General features: G+C 48.5%; 1 protein-coding gene across 1 annotated transcript in view; it reads right to left on the reverse strand.

The window, feature by feature from the left end:
• Positions 1–906: 906 nt before the first annotated feature.
• RNF121 (ring finger protein 121) overlaps positions 907–22364 on the reverse strand; it is a 39207-nt gene continuing 17749 nt past the window's right edge. Inside the window, exons 7-9 of the mRNA XM_075919655.2 lie at positions 11775–11908; positions 6316–6417; positions 907–3885 (exon numbers count right to left, since the gene is read on the reverse strand). Of these exons, the coding sequence (XP_075775770.1) occupies positions 3765–3885; positions 6316–6417; positions 11775–11908 (357 nt within the window). The 3' untranslated portion in view covers positions 907–3764. The remainder of the gene's footprint in view (positions 3886–6315; positions 6418–11774; positions 11909–22364) is intronic.

Here is a 22364-nt window from a genome sequence, read left to right on the forward strand (position 1 = left end):
GGGCCTCCTAGAGCTCCAAAAAATCAATTTGACCCACACCTGAACATGCACAGAGAAGCCAGCCAGGCAGGACTGGATGTAAAGCCATGTCCAAGACCGTAGGTCGTGGAATTCACTTCATAGGACTGTAAGTGACAGGAGCGATGGGTTTGACCTGAGTAAGCGACCCCAGCACTCAACGGAGCGCTTGTTAGGTTGCTGCAGAACCAGTCACTCACTCAACGGATTTGAGTGCTACTCAGCCAACAGTTGAGGTCAGAATCCATCTGTGCCCTGGGCTGACAAGCTCTGGAGTCAGGTGCTGTTCAGACATCTACTCGTTAACAGCAGCAAGCAACACAGGGCTTGGGGAAGGTGCAATGTGGAATTACGACCTTACCTAACAGCCCCTTCCAATAGTGTAAATACCTAGATCGATCTGAATTCATACTGACAAGGGAACCTCGACCCATCGCTATCCGGCTGGTAATTCACATACCCCTCCCACCTATGCTACAAACCTGAATCAGGGTTTAATATGCAGATCACGTCACTCCTGATGACGTTGGGACCAAACATTCATTGTAACAGCCATGTGCCAGCTGGGTTTGTAACTCCACTCCTACCACATTGCCTGACTACGTTCACATAGGCTTAATCAGAGGAGAAAAGGGGAAGCAATCCCTTAGTGAGTGAGGGATGGAGTATTCCCGAGTGACGTGAGCACAATCCAGCGGAGAGAGGGAAGACGACTCCCCTAGTCACGTGATGGTGAGACCTAATGAGCTACCACACAGGGGGCGGATGCAGGTCATGTTTACACCAACTGCCGAAAGCTGGTTAGCATCATAGTGCAGAGTGGGCCTAGGTGAATCCAAAGGCCTATCACTGCGGGCACCTGGAACAGAAACACACACACAGCACAACTCACGCTCAAGGACTCTATTTGGGGTTTGGCACAGAATTTCCAGTTTTGAGATTTCACTTTTTTAAAAAAAAAACAAACAAACTTGAATCAATGGACAATTGGTTACAATCAAGTCTGATTCCTTCCAGAGCAAATCAGAGACATGGTCTACACGGCTTCAGAGCATTCAGCAAGAGGGTGGGGAACACACGGCTTTTGGTCAAAGGGAGATCTCCTTCGGCTGCTCCCTGAATTCCCTTCTTTCTGTAAGGTCTGGCCCTCACTGAGATACCCCGTTTTGTTCACCCCGCTGTAAATTCACATGGTTTCCCTGTCCCAAGAAGTAACAAAACCCGCCAAGTAAGTGTTTTTAGAACAGACATCCACAGAAGTGCGCTTCCCATTGATCTAGTACGTGCACCCCGAGGAGGGTAAAAAAGCAGCTCTGGAGTTAACCGAGTGTCCACAAAGGAGTAAGAGGTTTGTGTGTAACATTCTCCCACAGAGCCCTGCCAACACATTTCAATAATCCTTTGGCTCACTATGTTTCTGCTGCCCCTCGGGCCTCTGCATAGACCTGCCAAGGTACCCGAGTCCTGCGGCAGCATCCTTCACTTGACACCGCCAGTCTTACGGGAGGGAATGATCGTTTGCCCAGGGAACCATGCGGCAAAGAGCCACTGATCCAGCCAAGTATTATGCTATCTACTGAGAGGCACTGAGGACGGAAAGATGCGCAACCCTCCACGTGCCGTGGCAACTGACTTTCTGACTCTCTGGGCACTGACAGACACGTGGCCATCCACTCCTTTCCAAGGTGGCGAGGTAATGATGAAGCAGAAGATAGCTGAACTAGTCATGAAGCCTTAATCGGCCCAAACACGCCAGGATCTCATGCTGCAACGAGCAATGACAAGTGGGATACATCCAAACATCGGCTGCCCACATCGCTACTCCCCAACCTGTGTCAAGCTTAGGTTCCAGAGACGCTGCTGAAGATCGAGCCCTGTTGGTTTAGCAGATCCGTGTAGAAAACATTCCTGTGGCCGTACTGCAACTAGACTGCTGCTCCTTTGTTCCTGGCATTCATAGGCTTGCGGAGGGCGCTAAGTATTTTGTTATCGAATTAAAAGAGAAAGACGGGGCTCGTCACGCCCTCCAGTAAGAGGTTAATGTGAAAACCTACCAAAACTCTTGGCCTTTGCGCCAAGGATGCCCAAAAGGGCCATTTTCTGAAGCTGTCTCTTTAAACCATGAGCTCATACATATGCCGTAAGGCTAGCTGCAGAGACTCTCGCTCCCTGTGTGCCATGCACAAACAGCGACCACCTCATCCCCATCTGAGACTGACTCAGCTGTTACAGCAAGGGCTCTGGTTACTAAGACACATGATGCTTATAAACAAAAATGATGCTTTTACTATCGTTAACTCATGTGTCACAATCTGCTGGTAAAGCGACACTGGGCAAATCAGGGCCAGGTTCAGCGCTCCTGACTCAAGATGAGCAGTGCAGCGCACCACCGAGCACGCCCCTGAATTCAGTGGGGCTGGGTCATAACCTGGCCCTACATGAACAGAATAGCTCCATAAAGCCTTTTATGAAACTTGCCAGCTAGTTCCAGGCTGTCACTCCCAATGGGCCTCCAGGCCTTTGGTAGGATGCTTGGATTGCAACACACCCAACCACGTTTTCCTCCAGTCTCCTTCAGGAAAGTTCAGAGAAGGGGCAACTGGATATTGGCCCAGTTGTCTGTTTTGAGTGGTTGAGAAAAGCAAAGAGGCTGCAGCCGGCTGTTCGGCCATCCCCTTTTTGAGAGTGGGGGGCATGGGGATAGGGTTTCTCAGCATGTAGGGAAATGCATGGCCCTAGAGAATGTTAATGGAGGCGGAACAGTCCAAACAAGGTCAGCGGGCCAGCAGAGATGGCTTGCCCCACTCCACTGCGTCCGCAATACAGGTCAGTTCTTTTTGGTACCTCGCTCAGCAAGAGGGGAGCCGAGTGTGACCTACTTCATCCCAACGTTTTCCACTGGGGGCAGCGCCACATCCTGGGTGTACTCCCTCCTGAGCACGATGCAGGGCGGCGACGTTACCTCCCTTTGCTGGCGGTCGCTACCTGCCTGCATTGCACCTTTGTAGTGAGCCCCCCGCCATGGGCCCAGGGCTCTTCATCTGTCCTCCAGGGCAGCGCTGACCCATTCTGCATCGACGTGGCAACGAAGAGGGTGTGAGACGTCCGAGGCCTGCGTCCAGCTGCACAGTTCTGAGCTTGGCTCACCGCAGGCGCCTTTTCCCTGGTTCACTGCATGTCAGCACCCGGCTCTGACTATTGGGGAATCCAGCTGGCTTTTATCACGGGCCGCAGGAGCCCTTGGCCACCAGCTTACGGCAGAGTTGCTGGCGGCTGATGTGAAGAAGAAACCTGAACAAGTGCCAAGGGACTTGATTTAGCTGGAGGGGGCGGGGAGGTAGCTAGCGAGGTGCTGGAGGTTTCTGCAAGAGGTCTCTGCTAGCTTCCAAAACCAGCTTGGCTTTCTTTGTTCCGGGGGAGAAAACAACTAAGCGGAGAGGGGGCTGGAAGAGGGAAGTGGGACAAACGTTCATTTCCTTTTTAATCTGCAATATAAAGGTTTTAAATATGCACATTAAAATAATTGGCTTTTAAAAAAGAGTGCCCTTCCCCCGCTCCAGCAGGAACCTGCTTGGCTGGGACGTGGCCATCGCAAAGTCTTTCCCTTAGTCCCCGCAGACGTGCCGTGGGCGTGTAAGATCCTGAGAGGTGAATGACGCAAGCAAGTCGTCCTGGCCAGCTGCTGCCCTCCGCCGTGGCTGTGGAAGTCCTGCGGCGATGTCCATGGCTCGCTGGCCGCTCAGGATTTATTCCAGCCCCAGGATGTAGTTGATACCTTGGACCAGTCCAATGATCACAGGCTGCCAGGCCACCAGGTAGCGCAGCCAGTCGAGTAGCTGCCCGTACATGACGTGGGGCCTTTCCCAGCTGTAGGCGGGAAGAGTTAAAGCAGCAAAACCAGGAAGCAGAGAGACACCGGGGGCTAGCTCGGACGGCTGCAGGCGGGTGTCTTAGCTAGCCGAAGCCTCCTGCGTGCAGCCCCTTCTGACTAGAGGATGGTAGAAAGATCAGTGATGGCAGAAAGGTTAGAGGAAGCGGACCCAGGAGACTACATTCAGACGACAACCTGAGGTAACAGCCTGCAACGAGGGGCCTTCCAAAGCAGAGCGCGCACAGCTGGGCTTTCGCGTCCAGGCTGTGGGCAGCATAGGCAGTGCTGGGGCCTAGCATCACTCTGCTAACCCTTCTTGTGGGCAATTCCCTGGCCCTCGCCCCTCGCAATGGCATTTGGAACGATGCAATCCAGGTGTGGAGGCGTGTCCCCACCTCACCGCACTGTGCTGGGATGGAGGGAGGGTTTCTGGGCTGGGGGTCCCCCCCTCAAAAGGGGTGTGCTATACAGTGTGCTGCAATCAACTGGGTAGTGCAGAATATCCTTCAGCGCTGGTCTGATGAGGGTAGGATCAAACCTTCACCCTCTTTCAGCCCAGCACTGTAGCAGCAAAGGTGCCAGGAACGAGCAGTCAGAACCTGACCTTGCAGCAAGCAACAGGCAGGTACATCTGATCTGAGGAGCAAGATGGGGCCCTACTTACCAAGTCCCAGATATAACATTCCCCTGCCTCTAGCACTACGGCTACACGACAAGCTTTTTCTGGAAGAGGAAGTGCAAATGGAGCGCTCATTTGCATTTTCTCTTCCGATCCTTTTTGTGGAAGAGGTTTTTGCGCAAAATGGCGCCATCTACACAGCGCTTTTTTGCATAAAAACCTCTTCCGCAAAAAGGATCGGAAGAGAAAATGCAAATGAGAATGCAACATATGCATATAAGCGCACCATTTGCTTTTCCGGACAAAGCTTGTAGTGTAGCTGTAGCCTTACCCGCCCTAATAAAAGCCAAGCCCATGCACAATGGGAGGAGAGAAGTGCTTGCATCATCCCTGTGTGCAGCCTGCAGAGGGGATGTGCTAACAGGGGGGCAGGATCTTTTAAGGGGTGTCTGACACTTGGCCCTACAAGTGAACCTGAAGTGGGAGCTCAGTGGTGCGAGGTAAACCTTCATCAGGTGATGCGGTCACCTCTAATAACCCACGTGGATGGGGAAAGGAGCCAACGGGAGACGGACGGAATCAGCCCAAGCAGAACGGCCATGTCGACACAATTTAAGAATGGTGCTGGGATGCTGCTTGATAAGAACAGGAGCTCTGGAGCCAGAAGTTAGAGCTAGATTTGGTGTATGGCTAGTAAGCCTAATTGGTGGACAAAATAGTGAGGGGAGGGGCTATTCCACTCCCACTTCTTGTCTGGGTCTGGCTTTGTGGGGAGAGAGACGGGTGGTGGACAAGGTGGGGGCTAACAGAGTGAGCTTCCATCATGGCTGCCACTTCCACCTGCTCCTGGGACACCCACTTCATCCCCCTGATCCTGAGAAAGGGCCCAGCAGACCATAGAGGCGGCCAGATGACTCCATCACTTTACTGGCTCCAGTTGAATGCCAGGCAGCAGCTGGGCAGAGAGGCCTTTCAAACAGCAGAAGCACCATGCGCTTTGACACGATCTAGGAGCCGGCCCAACAAAGGGGTTTTCCCTCCCAAAACTCCCTCCAGCGCAGGAAAGGGCATGAGGGACGCTGTTAAAACAAATGTGACACATCACATTTCCACTGCTTTAACCTGCTTTCCTGCTGTATCTGCTGCTTTCAGAAAAGGTTACAAGGCTTTTTAATGGGGCGTTTGCCTGGTACCAAACAGGCCACTGTCTGGGCACACTAACCCCCCAGATCTTGTTTAAAACTGGGTCTTGTTAACACCTGCAGCCCCTTTATTCCATCGACATTAATACGAGGGAGAGAGCAGTATAGACAGCTGAGGCTTAGGACAAGGGAAAAGCAAAACTTAGGTAGAGAAACCTATCCTGGGTCCCCTTTACACAGGGCTCTAGTTTGAAGCATTATGCAAATGTCACTCACTCCAGGAAGGAGAGAAGCATCCTATTTAGAGGTGAGGGATTAAGGACATGGAAACCTTTTGTCCAAGTTACTGGCAGGGCCTGAATTAGAGCTTGGGGCTTCCTTACTGACTGGCAGGCTCATTCCTCTTCCCCGTGCCAACTTTGTGCTCAAAGGACCTGATCTTTGCTCCTCACTCAAGTCAATGGTTTGGTCACCGATTTCAGGGAGGAGCCAGAGAAGGAGCGGAAGAGCTGGGATGAGAAGCAAGGTGTTCCTCTCCTCTCCACCCCATCTCCAGGGCAGGGCTGTTGTGTCGACTGGTTAATAAGTTTGTGGCTCCCTATGAAGGTGCAAGGCTAAGAAAAGGGAAGTTGCTGGGATTTGGTGCCATGGCCAGAAAAGGATACGGGTTACTGAACATTCGCTTGAGATCCACCTTCTCTTTGCAGTACGGACACGTCTGCTTCTTCCCAACGATGCACCAGCCGCGGATGCAGAACTCGTGGAATCTGAAGGGTGGCAAGTTAAGGGAAGCTGCTCGTGGGGGGGAAATAAGAGACACAGCAAGAGAGCAGGAACACTGGGATTAGAACTCAGCACCCCCCGGTACACAAGCCCTGCTCGAATCACAGAGGAAGCCATTCCGACCTGCATAAGCAGCCATGTATTTGTTTACTTAAAAACACATTGGCAGCCACACAAATAATTCAGCATGAATTTAGACTTGCTACTGTGCACGGACCCCATGCATGAGCCAGGTGTGCTCAGCTGGGGATTCCCCATCTGACCCTGGTTCCGCGTGGCATTTCAGCGGAACCCAGGGCCAGCTGGGAACTCCCCAGTTGACCCCAGGTTCCGCACAACATTTCCGCAGCTGACTCCAGGCGCTTCGGTGTTTTAAAGGGGCAGTGCCGCACAGCTGAACCATGGATCAGCAGTGTGACAGCTGCCCCTTTGAAACGCTGCCTTGGGGTTTCAAAGTGGCAGTCGCACAGCTGATCCCCAGCTCACCTGTGTGGTGCTGCCGTTTTGAAGTACCTCTTCTCCCCTTTGCTGCTTCTATCTGATAGAGGAAGCAAAGAGGGAGGGGGGGAGGAAGTGACTAGTTGACTAGCCCTTAACATCCTTAGTAGCCATGTCACTGACAGAACCGAGAATATCAACCTGGCCAGCTAATCCCTCAGGATCTGGCATACGAAACAGGTTTAATGGTGGGGAAGACAGTGGGAAAGACATGATTGTCTACTTGCACCGTCTGCAATTCTCCTAGTCTAGACTGCCCAAGGCTTTCCATTGTAAGACTGTTTTCAGTTGTTTATAACTGTGTCAGACCTAAACCATTCAGGCTGAAGCTAAGGCTGAGCATGGACAGAGTGGCCGATATAGAGAGGCTGGAGGGACGGGGCAGAAGGGACTGTAACCACTACAGAACGTTCCCCTCTTGAGCTTAGAATTGAGCTCTGTGTTTCCAAATCTCAGCATGCCTCTGCGGTCTAGCAACTAGCTGTGAACCCAGACTGCATGGACTGAGCACAAGGGCAGTGCACCGACTGCTCCAGGTTTATCCGCGTGCTTACGGCTCCAGGAAAGAACAGCCAACCGCTATCCCCACTGAGCTGGAGTACAGACCCGCCACTTGGTTTGGAAGGAGTTTAGTTAATGAGGAAGGGGCAGCTGGAAGAGAACACAAAATGCCGATTCTACTACAGCTCCTCGGGGCACCTCATTAGCCTCTCCAACCACGTCGGAAGCTGGCCATTTATTCCCGCTGCTCTTTGATCCTGCTTCCAGACCAACAGCTCTCTGCCTCTTACCCTGCAGGATCTCAGGGGATTTTTGTCACAGGACTTGAGAAAGTAGAAAATAATTGAGACTATCTTCTATTTTGTTGACTCCATGAACCGGTCCTAGGCTGCCTATCCAGCACCTCAGCCAACCATCTTGTCATGGCATCGGGGGGCATCACACATTGGGGAAATTCCAGCCATGACTAACACCCCATATTTCTAGAAGTTGAAGATTAAATTAGAGTAAGGAAGTCAGAGTAAGAGAATACATTGTTATGTTGGCAACAGCCATCCAGGGATAGATTGCTGCCTGTGTCATTCACCACCCCACTGGCTTCCAAAATCTCCTTCTATAAAACACTCTCTTTCTTCGAACTTTAGGCTCAATGCCAACCACTATCATAGAATCATAGGACTGGAAGGGACCTCGAGAGGTCATCGAGTCCAGCCCCCCGCCCTCAAGGCAGGACCAAGCTCCGTCTAAGACATCTGTCAGGGATGGTGATCTAACCTGTTCTTAAATATCTCCAGAGAGGGAGATTCCACCACCTCCCTTGGCAATTTATTCCAATATTTGACCACCCTGACAGTTAGGAATTTTTTCCTAATGTCCAATCTAAACCTCCCCTGCTGCACTTTAAGCCCATTACTCCTTGTCCTGTCCTCAGAAACCAAGAGGAACAAATTTTCTCCTTCCTCCTTGTGACACCCTTTTAGATATTTGAAAACCGCTATCATGTCCCCCCTTAATCTTCTTTTTTCCAAACTAAACAAGCCCAGTTCATGAAGCCTGGCTTCATAGGTCATGTTCTCTAGACCTTTAATCATTCTTGTCGCTCTTCTCTGTACCCTTTCCAATTTCTCCACATCTTTCTTGAAATGTGGCGCCCAGAACTGGACACAGTACTCCAGCTGAGGCCTAACTAGTGCAGAGTAGAGCGGCAGAATGACTTCACGAGTTTTGCTTACAACACACCTGTTGATACAACCTAGAATCATATTTGCTTTTTTTGCAACAGCATCACACTGTTGACTCATATTCAACTTGTAGTCCACTATGACCCCTAGATCCCTTTCCGCCATGCTCCTTCCTAGACAGTCGCTTCCCATCTTGTATGTATGGAACTGATTGTTCCTTCCTAAGTGGAGCACTTTGCATTTCTCTTTATTAAACCTCATCCTGTTTACCTCTGACCATTTCTCTAACTTGCTAAGGTCATTTTGAATTATGTCCCTATCCTCCAAAGAAGTCGCAACCCCACCCAGTTTGGTATCATCTGCAAACTTAATAAGCGTACTCTCTATCCCAATATCTACATCATTGATGAAGATATTGAACAGTACGGGTCCCAAAACAGACCCTTGTGGAACTCCATTTGTTATCCCTTTCCAGCAGGATTTAGCACCGTTAACAACAACTCTCTGACTACGGTTATCCAGCCAATTATGCAGCCACCTTATCGTGGCCCTATCTAAGTTATATTTGCCTAGTTTATCAATAAGAATATCATGCGAGACCGTATCAAATGCCTTGCTAAAGTCTAGGTGTATGACATCCACCACTTCTCCCTTATCCACAAGGCTCGTTGTTCTATGAATCTGTTGTTCTTGAATAACCAATACTATCTATTTCCACATCACTAATTACAGCTTCTCCAAGCCAGTCAAGTACTGCTTGTTCGCTTATTGTTTCCTCTTTTCACTTTCACATTATATAAGGCAACACACATCCACCATGACTCAAATGTCCTGCTTGGTTTCAGCCCCTGTACAACTAGGGATGTGAATGGTTAAACCGGTGGGGGTGGAGCAGCTCCCCGCTGCAGGTAAGAGGCTGCTCCAGCATCAAGACTCCAGCCCGGCCGGAGCAGCCCCAGCTCGGGCGCACCAAAGGCAGGAGTACTACAGCTCAGCCAGAGCAGATCCCCCCCTCCCCACATTAATCAGTTAACTGGTTAAACATTATATAGAATCATAGAACACTAGAATTGGAAGGGACCTCGACAGGTCATCAAGTCCAGTCCCCTGCCCTCATGGCAGAACCTAACACCATCTAGACCATCCCTGACAGGTGTCTGTCCAACCTGCTCTTAAATATCTCCAGTGATGGAGATTCCACAACCTCCTAGGCAATTTATTCCAGTGTTTAACAAATACATTGTTAAATGCCCCCACTTTACAAACATACAAATAGTTTTCACAGCCGGCTTGTTAACACCCTTATTCCTAGGCTGCTGTTCGCAGTAGGTGCTGCATTCAGAGCTGGGCAGCTGGAGAGCAGTAGCTGATGGCTGGGAACCCAGCTTTGAAGGCAGCGCTACGGGCAGCAGCAGCACAGAACTGCAGAAGCAAGGGTGGCAAAGCCCTCCTATTCCACCCTCACTTCTGCATAATGTCTGACCTTTGAGCTGGGGGGGGGGGGCGGTGCTAAGGCAAATTTTGGGTGGCTATAGCCCCTGCGAGCCCCTCTGAGTGTTGCTCCTGCCCAGGAGTCTGACCATTACATTATACATTACTTTTTTGGCTGATCTCAGTGCTCAGACTGGTTTGTGGTTCAGTGCAGCTCTTCAACTGCTGAACAATCAACGCTGCGTCAGTCCCACCTTTTTAGTCTCAAGACAAGAAACCTGTGTGCACGTTACTGCAGCCTTCAGAGTCCAATTTCCCTGAAGTAGCGATGATATCAATATATAGTTTAGGAACAGCAATTGCTGCAGTATACACAGTACTTTAAAGTACACGTTGAACTTCTCTAGTCTGGCACTTTCTGGTGTGGCATGATTTTAGTGAGCTGAATGTCCACTTATCACGGATGTCGCCAAGTTTCCAGTAGTCCCATAAAGTCTGTTTACTAGATCATGGCAGCTAAAGAGCAGGTCATGGAATTAGTTCATGCTGCACATGGCAGTCTCCTGGCTTTTAACAGACACGTGATCTGTGAGGATTATTGGTCTGTAGACAATGCTTTGTCTGAATACCCTCAATCCCTCCCAAACTGCTCCGCTCATGAAGTGTCACATACTAGGACCAGTGTTCACACTCGGCCCGAATCCTTATTCCAAACAAAGGTGGCTCTAGCCTTAAAGACAAGTGCAGCCCATCGCTATACGCTTGTTTGCAACATGGCCTCTATTTAAGGCCAAGTTTAGACAGCTGAGCTCCAGTAATGTAAGCAGGGTGTCAGCTTTTTAACTGTGCTATCAGCAGAAAACCCACAAGACCTTTAGCAGAGAACACTGCACAAATCATTGCATGCATGGGACCAGGAAGCTCCAGCGTTACTGGAACACTGCGTGGTTACACTGTTTGCAAAGCGAGTTGCGTTCTGAAAACCACAGTATTTTCAATCTGAGTTGTGTGTTTTGGAGATTTCCTCAAACAATACCTGCACCTGATGCACATAAAGCAAAACAGAACTAGGATAGAAGCAAGCAAGAGGAGCATGACAAGAAAAAACATCACATAGGAAGAAGTAATCGTTCCTCTAAAACCCTGCTTTGAGGGACAGCCTCTATTGGCCAAATGGCTATCCGCAAAGCTTTGGTCTTTGGACACAGTGCATCAACAAGGGTCAATTCATGCTCCTTTTGGTGGTGTGCATGCATCTCCACTAGGTACTGGACAAGACCAAATTGGTTTCCCATAAATGACCACACAATCAGATGTAAATTACTGAGTTACTGCCAGCTCGGACTGGGTTTAGAACTGGTGACCCAGAGATACCTTCCCTTGGCAAATCCCCTAATGACCCAGTGGTCCGATTCTAGGCAAACTTACACTGTGCCTGCTCCCAAAGCAGAGCGTGAGGGATGCAATTCTTGGAAAATAAGTAGGCACGTCATCAATAGCACAACCCCTTACTGAAATGCAGCCAGGGCTGTGCACCTGGCTCATGTGTGGTCTTTTTCTAGAGACAATAAGGGAAGAATTTGGCATCCAGCTGAAGATGGAAGTTGGGGAATGTAGTATGAAGTTACCCAAACAGCAATTCTGACCAGATTCCAAATAATGACCCACAGTGGGTGGCATGCTGCCTGGGGAGCTAGCTCTCTGGCGGCTTCACGGAGAGCAAAGGATACACATGATTGCAGGAGAGCCTGTACGTGTTCTCTATTATCCCTTCTTCATTGACATCTACAAAGATCTGTTGGCCACACACGGCGCAGACACTGTCAGAAAGGTGCTTCGTGGGCATTCCTGATGCACTGTAGAACTGAACAAGATGGGGAGGGGAAAATGGGGAGAACACAAGCCAAGAACTAGTCAGAATTAGTCATAGAATCCTAGAATACTAGAACTGGAAAGGACCTCGAGAGGTCATCGAGTCCAGTCCCCTGAACTCACGACAGGATCAAGCACCATCTAGATCAGTTTTTTTCCCCATGGCCCCCTTCTGAACCTTGTTTACCTCTGTGGCCCCCCTCATAGCCACTGTTAGTTGGAAAAAAAGATACACAATTTACCTAATGTTCTCTTTTTCCATGTGGCCCCCTAGAGGTAGGGCATGGCCCCTGGGAAGCCATATGGCCCATGGTTGAGAACCACTGATCTAGATCATCCCTGACAGATGTCTATCCAACCTGCTCTTAAATATCTCCAGAGATGGAGATTTCACAACCTTCCTAGGTAACTTATTTCAGTGTTTCACCACTCTGACAGGTAGGAAGATTTTCCTAATGTCCAACCTCAACTTTCTTTGGTGCAATTTAAGCCCTTTGCTTCTTGTCCTATATTCAGAGGTTAAGGACAATAATTCTTCTCCCTCTTCCTTGTAACAACCTTTTAGATACTTGAAAGCTGCTATCATGTCCCCTCTCTGTCTTCCCCTTTTCTAAACTAAACAAGTGCAATTCTTTCAGTCTTCTCTCATAGGCCATGTTTTCTAGACCATTAATTATTTTTGTTGCCTTTTTCTGGACTTTCTTCACATCTTTCCTGAACTGTGGCACACAGAACTGGACACAATACTCCAATTGAGGCCTTATCAGTACAGAATAGAGTAGAAGAATGACTTCTCGTGTCTTGCTCACAACACTCCTGTTAATGCAGCTCAGAATGATATTGGCTTTTTTTTGAAACAGTGTCACACTGTTGAGTCATATTTAGCTTGTAGTCCACTATGACTCCTGATCTCTTTCTGCAGTACTCCTTCCTAGACAGTCGCTTCCCATTCTGTACGTGTGAAATTGATTGTTCCTTCTTTAGTGGAGTACTTTGCATTTGTCCTTATTAAACTTCACCCTATTTACTTCTGACCATTTTTTTTGCTTGTCTAGATCATTTTGAATTACGATCCTTTCCTCCAAAACATTCGCAATCCCTCCCAACTTGGTGTCATCTGCTAGCTACAGGTTGAACGTCATTAGTGTGGCACTCTCTGGTCCAGTAACATCTGTGGTCCGGCATGATTTTAATTATCTGGATGTCCACTTATCATGGGCATGGCCAAATTTCCCACAGTCCCATACAATTTGTTTTCAGCCACCAGTCCTGGCACTCAGTGTCCTGTGCTATTATTTAGCTATAATTTACCCCTAAATGTCCTCTAAGAGCCCAGTAAGCAGTGGAAGTGCTGGTAATGCTGCCGAACAATACTGACTTCAAAGGGTTTGGCAAAGTTTCTCGTTCGGCACCAGTCAGGTCTCCAGGATGCCGGACTAGAGAGGTTCAACCTGTATCATCATCTTTATAAGAATGTGCATCCACTAAGAAAAAGCTTCACTCCTCACAGTTGAACTAAAGGACTCTGGTGCATGATTACAGTGTAACTGGCAGAGAGTGTGGCCCAGTGGTCACAGCAAGGACCTGGATCAGGATCTTGTGGCTTCTAGTCTCAGCTCTGCCGCTGACCCACAACGCCAGCCCCTCGTTCCTCCTCTGGAAAGTCTGACCTCGCCCACAGCTGTGAGGCTTAAGTCGAAAAAGCCCCACATATCAGTATAAAGCTTTAGTATTTCTATGTAATGCCTTTGAAAACGGGAAAACGGAGACCGACTATAGCCTGTAACCATCAGGGACCCCCACTGCTCGAGAAAAGCATGTACTATTTAGTAATGGAAGAAGCTGTCTGCTTTGTCTTGGGCAGGCTCTGTCTGTCTGTGTGACAGAGAGACTGACTGTGTGTGTGTGGGGGGGGAGAGAGAGTGTGAGTGTGAGTGAGTGAGTGTTCGTTCTTTTTCCCTGTGTGTGTGTGTTCATTCTTTTTGCTGCTGGGAAAGTTTCTGAGAGAAGCCCTGCACTCTCTCTAAGACAGGGAATGCTGTCCTGCTCTTTATTTGCTCCCACCCCTGCTCTGCAGAGATGGGGTATATGTGGCTGCAGTGCACTAGGGCAGTGGTTTTCAAACTTTTTTTCTCATGACCCATGTGATGGAGAGGAGGGGGGTGCTGACCAGCACCTGGCGACTAAAGGATTAAACTTAGGCAGCTAGCTGGGGGTGTTGGCAGAAAGCCAGGAGAACCAATGGGATACAGTGCTGAAATTTAAAGTGTAAATACATACCTACTGCTGTTTGCTCCGTGTGTGAGTTTAAGCCAGGAGTTGGGAGACAGAATGATTGAAACCCAGGCAGGACTACCCTGCCTCCAAGGAATTCGGGGCATGGAAGTGGACTGAACCATAAAGGAATCGTGAGTAAATAATGGGAAAAAATGTGTATTTAGTCGCCATCAGGGTATTTTTCTTTGTTTTGCTTGTTTGGCTAAACTTCTCTATGTGTATCTATGTCTTCCCTCCTCCACTCACTGGCTGTGTCTACACTGGGCCACTTATTCCGGAAAAGCAGCCACTTTTCCGGAATAAGCTGCGAGCTGTCTACACTGGCCCCTTGAATTTCCGGAAAAGCAATGACGATCTACTGTACAATTGTCAGTGTTCTTCCGGAAAAACTGTGCTTCTCCCACTCGGGCAAAAGTCCTTTTTCCGGAAAACTGTTCCGGAAAAGGGCCAGTGTAGACAGCCCAGTAGTGTTTTCCGGAAAAAAGCCCCGATCGTGAAAATGACAATCGGGGCTTTTTTCCGGAAAAGCGCGTCTACATTGGCCACAGACGCTTTTCCAGAAAAAGGGCTTTTCCGGAAAAGCATCCTGCCAATGTAGACGCTTTTTTCCGGAAATACTTATAACGGAAAACTGTTCCGTTTTAAGCATTTCCGGAAAAAGGTGCCAGTGTAGACGTAGCCATCATGTTTAAACTACAGCCCAAAGAGCTATGATTCTTTGTGTTTTGATCTGTTCTCTTCTTAGTTGCTCTGTAATACCTAGCAACCAAGCATGCTTTATGAAGGATATCTTTGTTTTTTGTTAATAAAATCATCTTTTTTAGGGCAATGATTTGATTCTTGTGTCCTGGAAGGTAACAGGAGGTCTCTGTACGTGTGTCTGCCTAGCCAGAGAAGTCAGCTATGAGAGATAGTTTGTTTTCTGTGATTTTTTTGTTTCTTTTTTCAAGCTCTCTTGGGGCAAAAGAGCTTGGTGTACCTCCGTGAAGGAACTCAAGTGTTCCCACCTGTTTTTTCAGGGTTTAAATCACTTGATGGTAACAGCCTGTCTTCTAGAGACTGTGCATCTGTAACTCTGGGGAGGGATCTTTTTTGGGGGGGTAAGCAGAGGCTATAGAGGCAAGGTATTTAAAATCTCTTGCAGCTCCTACCATCTGCACTCAGAGTGCCAGAGTGGGGAACAGCCCTGACAACCCAGTTGAAAATTGCTGATACCTGCAACTCAGCATAATTATATCTGTTGACTAGAGTATGAACTCTGGGGCAAAGCCGGGGATGAGGGGTTTGTGGTGTAGAAGAGGGGCTGCAGGATAGGGTGGCTTAGGGCTGGGGCTCACCTCCGGCAGCTCCCAGCAAGCAGTGCAGCTGGGGTACTAAGGCAAGATTCCTGCCTGTCCTGGCACTCTGGAAGCATCCAGGAGCAAGTCTGGCTCCCAGGTGGATGTGTGCAACTGGCCAGAGGGAGTACTGAGTTGGTGCTCGGGGTGGGGGCAGTGCACGGAGATCTTAAGTGACTAGTGATTTTGGGAGCCCGACTCCAAACAGCTTAAAGGGACACGATTCTCTGAAGATGCCAAGCACGGGTCCCCTGAACAATCAGATCCCACTGAGGTGTCATGCTAGACACCCAGAGACTTAGCCACCAGTCAGTTCCTTTTGAAATTCTTGGCTGTTTACATCTCAGCTGTGTGTTTACACAGCACGACGGCCACACCGAGAATCCGATGTAAAGTGCAGGAGCTAAAAAAGAATAAGGTGCTATTTGAAGGTGAGTTTAACTCTGAATCCAGCAACCCCTGGAGTGCAGCCACCTCTAGGATGGCCCAGGGCAGCCATTTAAAGAAGGGAGGAAAATCCAATTGAAACTGCAGGCGGGGTTAGTGAGCAGCTGTGACCTCTCCCCCCCGTAGAGGAAACAGAACAAGACACCCCTAGCTCTGTGCAGAGAGCCTTGGGAGCGCTAATGGCCCCACACGAGCCGGATCATTCTCTGAGCAAGACCCAAGATCCCTCTTCAGCAGCCCAGCTCCCCCAGCACTAGGCTGGGAAGAGGCAGCCTGCTGAATCAGCCACACCACTGGACACCCCTTTTAGCTACAGCTGGGTGTTGACAGGAGGTCAGTCAATGTGGCATTTGAGTGAGTGGCTGACTGCCTTGGGAGCCTCCCTTCCAAACATTAATCAGGCCTGCTCCTATTCAGCTGAAGAAATCACAGCTGGAGCGGTATGTCGGCAGAAAGAAAACTGAACCAGCAGGCTGCATTTTAGCCCCAATCTCACTTCATTCATCACGGTCGCTGCGTCTCACTGGACAGCCTCTCTCAGCCCCGAGGAGGTGGGAGACCAGCATGAGAAATACTATTTTAGGGCCTTCTGCTTCTGAGAGGAAGGATTCACACCAAAATTACAAAACAAGTCACTGACTGGAGCTTGAAGCAGCACAAATACGTTTGATGATACAAGTAGTACCAGTCTGGATCAAACCAGTGGGCCAGCTAATCTACAAGCTGTTAGTGGCCAGTACAAATTGCTTCAAGGAAAGTGAAACAGTGGACGGTTATGCAACAGTCTTCCTATGAGGAAGTTTCTTCTTTAGCCGTATGAGAGAGGATCTGGCTTACATCTTGAAACCAAGTTTGTAAACTTTCTAATCATCCCTCAACCGTAACCTTTAGTCAGATGAGCAGAGGAGCAGAATGCAAGAAAGGATTAGTCATATCTAAAGCTCCGGGTCTTACTGATTTAGCTGCAGGATGTTTCAAAGGTGAATTATGCGGTGTAAAATCTATTCCTTGTCTCAGTTTTAGTGTTCTGCTTTTCAGTTTCATTCTCCATTTCTTGTATTATAAGAAGTGCTCAATTTACCTTCTCGCTATCTTGTTCCCTCTTGGTTAACTCCTCTCCAAACCAGAAAGTTCTGACCTTTTCAGTCTCCTGTAAGGAAATCTTCCTACGCCTCTAGCTACTTTTGTTACCAGTCTCTGAATCTCTTATCTGAAGAAGGGTGCCCACAATTTAACATGGTATTGTAGCAGGGCAAAAAAAATGGCTTCATATAACCGCACAGTAGTATTTATTCCAGTCCTCATGTATTCTAATACTGTGTTCTTGACTGGAGACTGCACACAAAGGTAGCCTTTTTCACTGAGCCGCCCGCAATAGCTCCCAGGTCTTTTTCTGTCCCTTCAGTAACAGATGACTGCCTGACATCAGAGGCGATGCTTGGACTGGCAAGGCCAGCTTGGAAAGGAAGGTGTGAAGCCTTCGTTCCCTAGTTCCTTGGGCTCATGTTGTGAAAACCTTACTCTGTGACAGGAGGAATGGTCTGTCTCAAAGGACGATGGAGTCTGTCCACATGTCTCTGGGAAAGCGAGAAGTCACAGATCTGTGGTTTGCAACCTGCAGCTCATCGGGGCTCTGCTCATGACCCATGGGGCATGTTGTTTCCCATTGCCCACATGCAGGCTTGCCAGATTCTGCTGGTTTTGGTCCATGTTATTTCCGACCAGTATTACTAAAGTGACACACGTAAAGCAAGGACGTGCAAAGTGAGGTGGGTGCTGATTGCACACAACATTGACTGTGAGAGCCGGGCACTCCCTCTGCATCCTATCACAGCACCACTATGGTTCAATTGGCACCCCCGCATATTCTAGGTATGCAAGTGCAGTTAGCAAAACTCCCCTCTCCTGGGAGACCCTGTGTTGATTACAATCTTGCAGCACCCTGAGATGAAGGAGGGCCACTCATGCAGCTTATCTCTGAACTAAATCCACCCTTAGGCCACAAGTGGCTTTCAGAGAATCAATAAAAGTAGCCCAAGGATTCTAATCCACAGGGCTCAACTTGCCAGCCCCGCACCGTGCATGCACCAGACTGGCACTGCACATGCGTGCGGCGCTGGTGAACGGGGCGACCGGAGCGACCGGCTGAAATCTACTCGCCACGGGTGAGTAGAAACAGTGGTTTGTCAAGCCCTGCTAATCCAGATAAAGTTGGAGGCCACCTCACAAAAGAGGAATTAATTTTGAGAGTGCCAAGATGGTGCGGGACACCACGCCACATTCTGGATGTCCGTAAGCCTCTGACTGCCTGAAGCTGGGAGTGGATGACAGGGACTAGATCACTGGATAATTGTCCTGTTCGGGTCATTCCCTCTGAAGCACCTGGCACAGGTCACCAGCGGGAGACAGGATCCTGGGTGAAATGGACCATTTCTCTGAGTCAGTCTGTCAGGTCTTCTAACCACAATCCCAGCAGCCAGTTTTCATGTTATTAGACTACCTATTAAAGAATCTGAGGTTTTATGGCTGTCCTCGCTTTTCCACCGCATCTTTTATAACACGCTCTCAAAGCACTTTATAAACATGAATGGAAACCTCGCACCAGCACAAGAGAGGGGTTTCATCCAGGATTGAACGGGAGCAGCTTTGAGAAGAAATTCCAGTTTAGGTTGGAGGCTGAACTCAGTATTGTAGACACACAAAACTGAAACACAGTTAGGTTTTCACAACCTTAAATTACTAGCTTGGGAGCCGGCTAGGACATGGAAGCCAACACTGCATATGGGGTGTAACCGCAATGGGAACACTGAAGAGTTATTCTTGAAACTAGATGGGTATACAAAAAAAAATGCAAAGTGTCCAATCTCTGGGCTCCAGAATCCAGGAAAAGGGAGGATGGAATTTGATCTCTCAGTGCCTGGCTCAAATAGAGAGAGGTGGTGTGGAATGCAATCAGAAGACACCCGTAAGATTAAAAAAGGAAAGTAAACCTGGGGGGGGGTGTCTATCTGGTTTATGCACCTGACTGAGTGATGAACCAGAAAAACAAGCGAACTCTCGGTTCCTCAGCAATGTGAGCACTGAGACAGAGGAACAGTGCATCTAGAAACAGCCACAAGAGGAAAATGTACATTGGAGATCTGAGTAACACCCACAAAGGAAATGCTGCGGGAGTGCAGACTCCGATGGGTTGGTCAGTCCTGACAGTGACGTGGGTAAGAGCACAACAGGTCAGGATTAAAAGAGAAAGCCAGACCCAGGAAGAAGTGGTGGGAAGTCGCGTGAGCATGTGGCGAGACAGAGGATATGGCTCTGATCTCAGCACCATGAGGGAAAGGACACGCAGTGCTGACGTCAGTCCTTTTTCTTGTGTTTAATCCTATCCAGCATCTACTATGAAGAGTGCTCAGGGACCTTTAACAGCCACAGGTGTTTAGGACAGGCACAGCTGGAAAATGGCACCAGCAGCAGCACAGCACAGGTTAGCACCAGGCTGAACATCGATTTGGTACCAGCTCAGGGCAGATGGCTCTCTCGGGGTTCACAGCACCAAGGCTCTCTCGGGGTTCTGCACCTGCAGAATCCTGGTGCTCTTTAGGGAGGTCTCACAAGCTCGAGCAACGCACAAGTTTCGGGGATCCCAATTAACTCGGAAAGGCAGGGGTCATTGTGGCCAGCTCAATGGAAAGCTTCTGCACAATGAACGACGACAGTAAACACATCTACAAGATGTTTGAATGTACATGGAATGGACCAGAAACCAGTGACTGCAATGCCGTTTTCCAGAGCAGGGCATACCACTGATCTGGAACAGCAGCCAGTTGTGGGTCATCAAAAATAAATGAGCATTTCCCTGAGTCACGGAGACAGAAGGGCTCAGAGGAAGACCACAAGAGTGACGAGAAATAAGGAAGACTTGCATATGAAGAGGTAATACGCTAGAACACACAACAATGCCTTGTATAGAGAAGGTGAATAGAGTGCTTATAATCCAAGAACAAAGGCCATACTGTTAAACTGAAAGGCAACAAGTATTAAAAAACCTCTTATTTTTACGCCACTCACTGCCACAAGACATCTTTGAGACAGAACTCAGCTTTCAATGAGACTGTAGATGTAAATGGTAATTAGACTGTAATTAGACAGTCCACAAGGGATAGAAACCCTTAGGCTAACTCATGGGGGCCAGAAAGAGGCTTCCTACCATGGTTAAGTTCTTCTATATTTGTCCACTAGACAGGTGGTACCCGCCACTGGCACAGACAGGATATGGACAAGGACGACTACTGGCTTCTTATGTTCTGCTGACCCATAATGACAGTTCTTATGCGTCAATCCAAATACTGACCAAGTTTACTCCTGTGCAGCTATTATAATCTGAGCAGGTCATAATGCAACTGATATGGCAACAAAAGCACTTCGTTTAGGACACTTCAGTATTTAAATTCCCTCCAACTTTCCAAAGAAGGGTAACACACAGTTAAGGAGCTAGACAGGTTTATGACGACAAAAGTAAAAGCATTGGTTAACGCCACAAGTCTTTGGTAGGGTGGAAATGCCAAAAAGGAAGAGATTATTTAGGCTGGTACCTAAATGACATGAAATTAAAGATAAATTCTGAGTTGAAATCCACACAAATGGTGGAGTGGTCTCCCAAAGCAAACAATGGCCGGGTCATTGCTGTGTTACTCAGGAGGGTGGACACACCACTAGCAGATAAAGCTTACCTGAGTCATCAGGGAGGCTGGCCTAGGCCCATAAGTTCTTTAACTATCTCCAATCTCATTTAAGGTGTTAGCAGCATTAATAGCTCAGCAACAGTAAGAAGCCTTGAACTGAAGCTATGATGCTTCAGGTTTGAAGAAGAGCTCTGAGCAGCTCAAAAGCCTGCCTCTTTCACCACAAGAAGTGGGACCAATAACTGATATTACCTTAACCACCTTGTCTCCCTGATGTGCTCACTCGCTCTTCTGACTACAAAAGAGCTGTAGTGCCAGCTAGTGGAAGAATCCATGAACATGCACGGCAGCCTCACAAAACTACCAGGAAAACTTAGCAAGCCCAGCCCAAGAAGTTCACTTGTCCTGCCTTCATCATGAAGACACTAATGAGATCCCACTAACCCCATCAGAAAGAAAATTTCCTTGCTCAAGACATGATGTGAATAATTTTTCAAGGCTGATTGAACTCCCCAGTCCAATGGACATAAACAGTGTTAAGACAGGAAAACCCTTGGGCAGCTGCATGAAGTGGTAGGTTTCACACTATGAAGACAGAGTCATAGTTAAAAAGAATATGAACTGCACGAGTACAGTGTGTTATCTGTGAGATCAGCTCTGGAAGTTTTCCTTTGGGACCAGCACCCTCGGTCTGATCAAATGACATGGTTAATACACCAAAAATTGAGAGGAAGGATTGGAAGGGGTAACATTTAAAGGCACCAATCATAGGAACTGAATATCCTCAGTTGGAATCAACAGGTCAGAAGGTAAGAGGTCACCTCTTGAAAACCACGGATTCTCATTCTAGCTTAGAAACCACAGTTGTCCAAGTGTCCTAGAGGTGTTTAAATCTCGGCTTGACAAAGCCCTGGCCAGGTTGATTTAGTTGGGATTGGTCCTGCCTAGAGCAGGGGGCTGGACTTGATGACCTTCTGAGGTCTCTTCCAGCTCTATGATTCTATGATTCCTCCTTAGATACTTTCGTGCTGGGAGGCTGGGGAGAAAGACAACCAACCATCTGATTTCCAGAAGAGGACAGTACTGCTGAGGACAGAGGTTCTTTAGTGCAGAGCTGAAGAATAGGAACTAGACTATGTGGACGTGTGGTCTATTCCATCCCACATCAGTTAAACTGCTGAATAGATTATGGCAAAGCTGGAAGAGAGGAGCTATACCAAAGAGTTTCTTGGGCTACTGGGATTCTTTGGCCTTGGATAGGTTCTCTCACATACACATCTCTCCAGGGGGGAATCTCACAGGCCCTGCCCATTTCTTCAAGGGCCTGTTCAGTTCATGTAGTAGAGAAACTGCCTCTAACTGTGGCCTCCCAAGAGTCAAGTCCTCTAAAGGGAACGATCAGCCCCTTCGTTTGTAACAGCAGCTCTCAAACCTGTGGATTGGAATCCAAGGGGTTAACAAGCATCTCCTAGCTCAGATTGTCCCTTGAAGCAAACTTATTCCGTCTCTTGCAGTAGGATCTGCATGCCAAGACCTCTCCCATAACCCCCTCCGCAGACCTTTGTGGAGGACTCGTTACTAGAAGCAGGGTGATAAGAGCCAGAGAACCCTGACTCGGCAACTCTACTAACTGCCATCTTGGGCAGCACTAAAGAAGAAAGGACGGTGCAGTGGGCTGCTATGTGGAACAGGTATATGGGGAAGTGTT

The sequence above is a fragment of the Pelodiscus sinensis genome, chromosome 1 (assembly GCF_052426305.1).
Source record: "Pelodiscus sinensis isolate ZL-2025 chromosome 1, ASM5242630v1, whole genome shotgun sequence".
NCBI classification, from domain to species: domain Eukaryota; kingdom Metazoa; phylum Chordata; order Testudines; family Trionychidae; genus Pelodiscus; species Pelodiscus sinensis.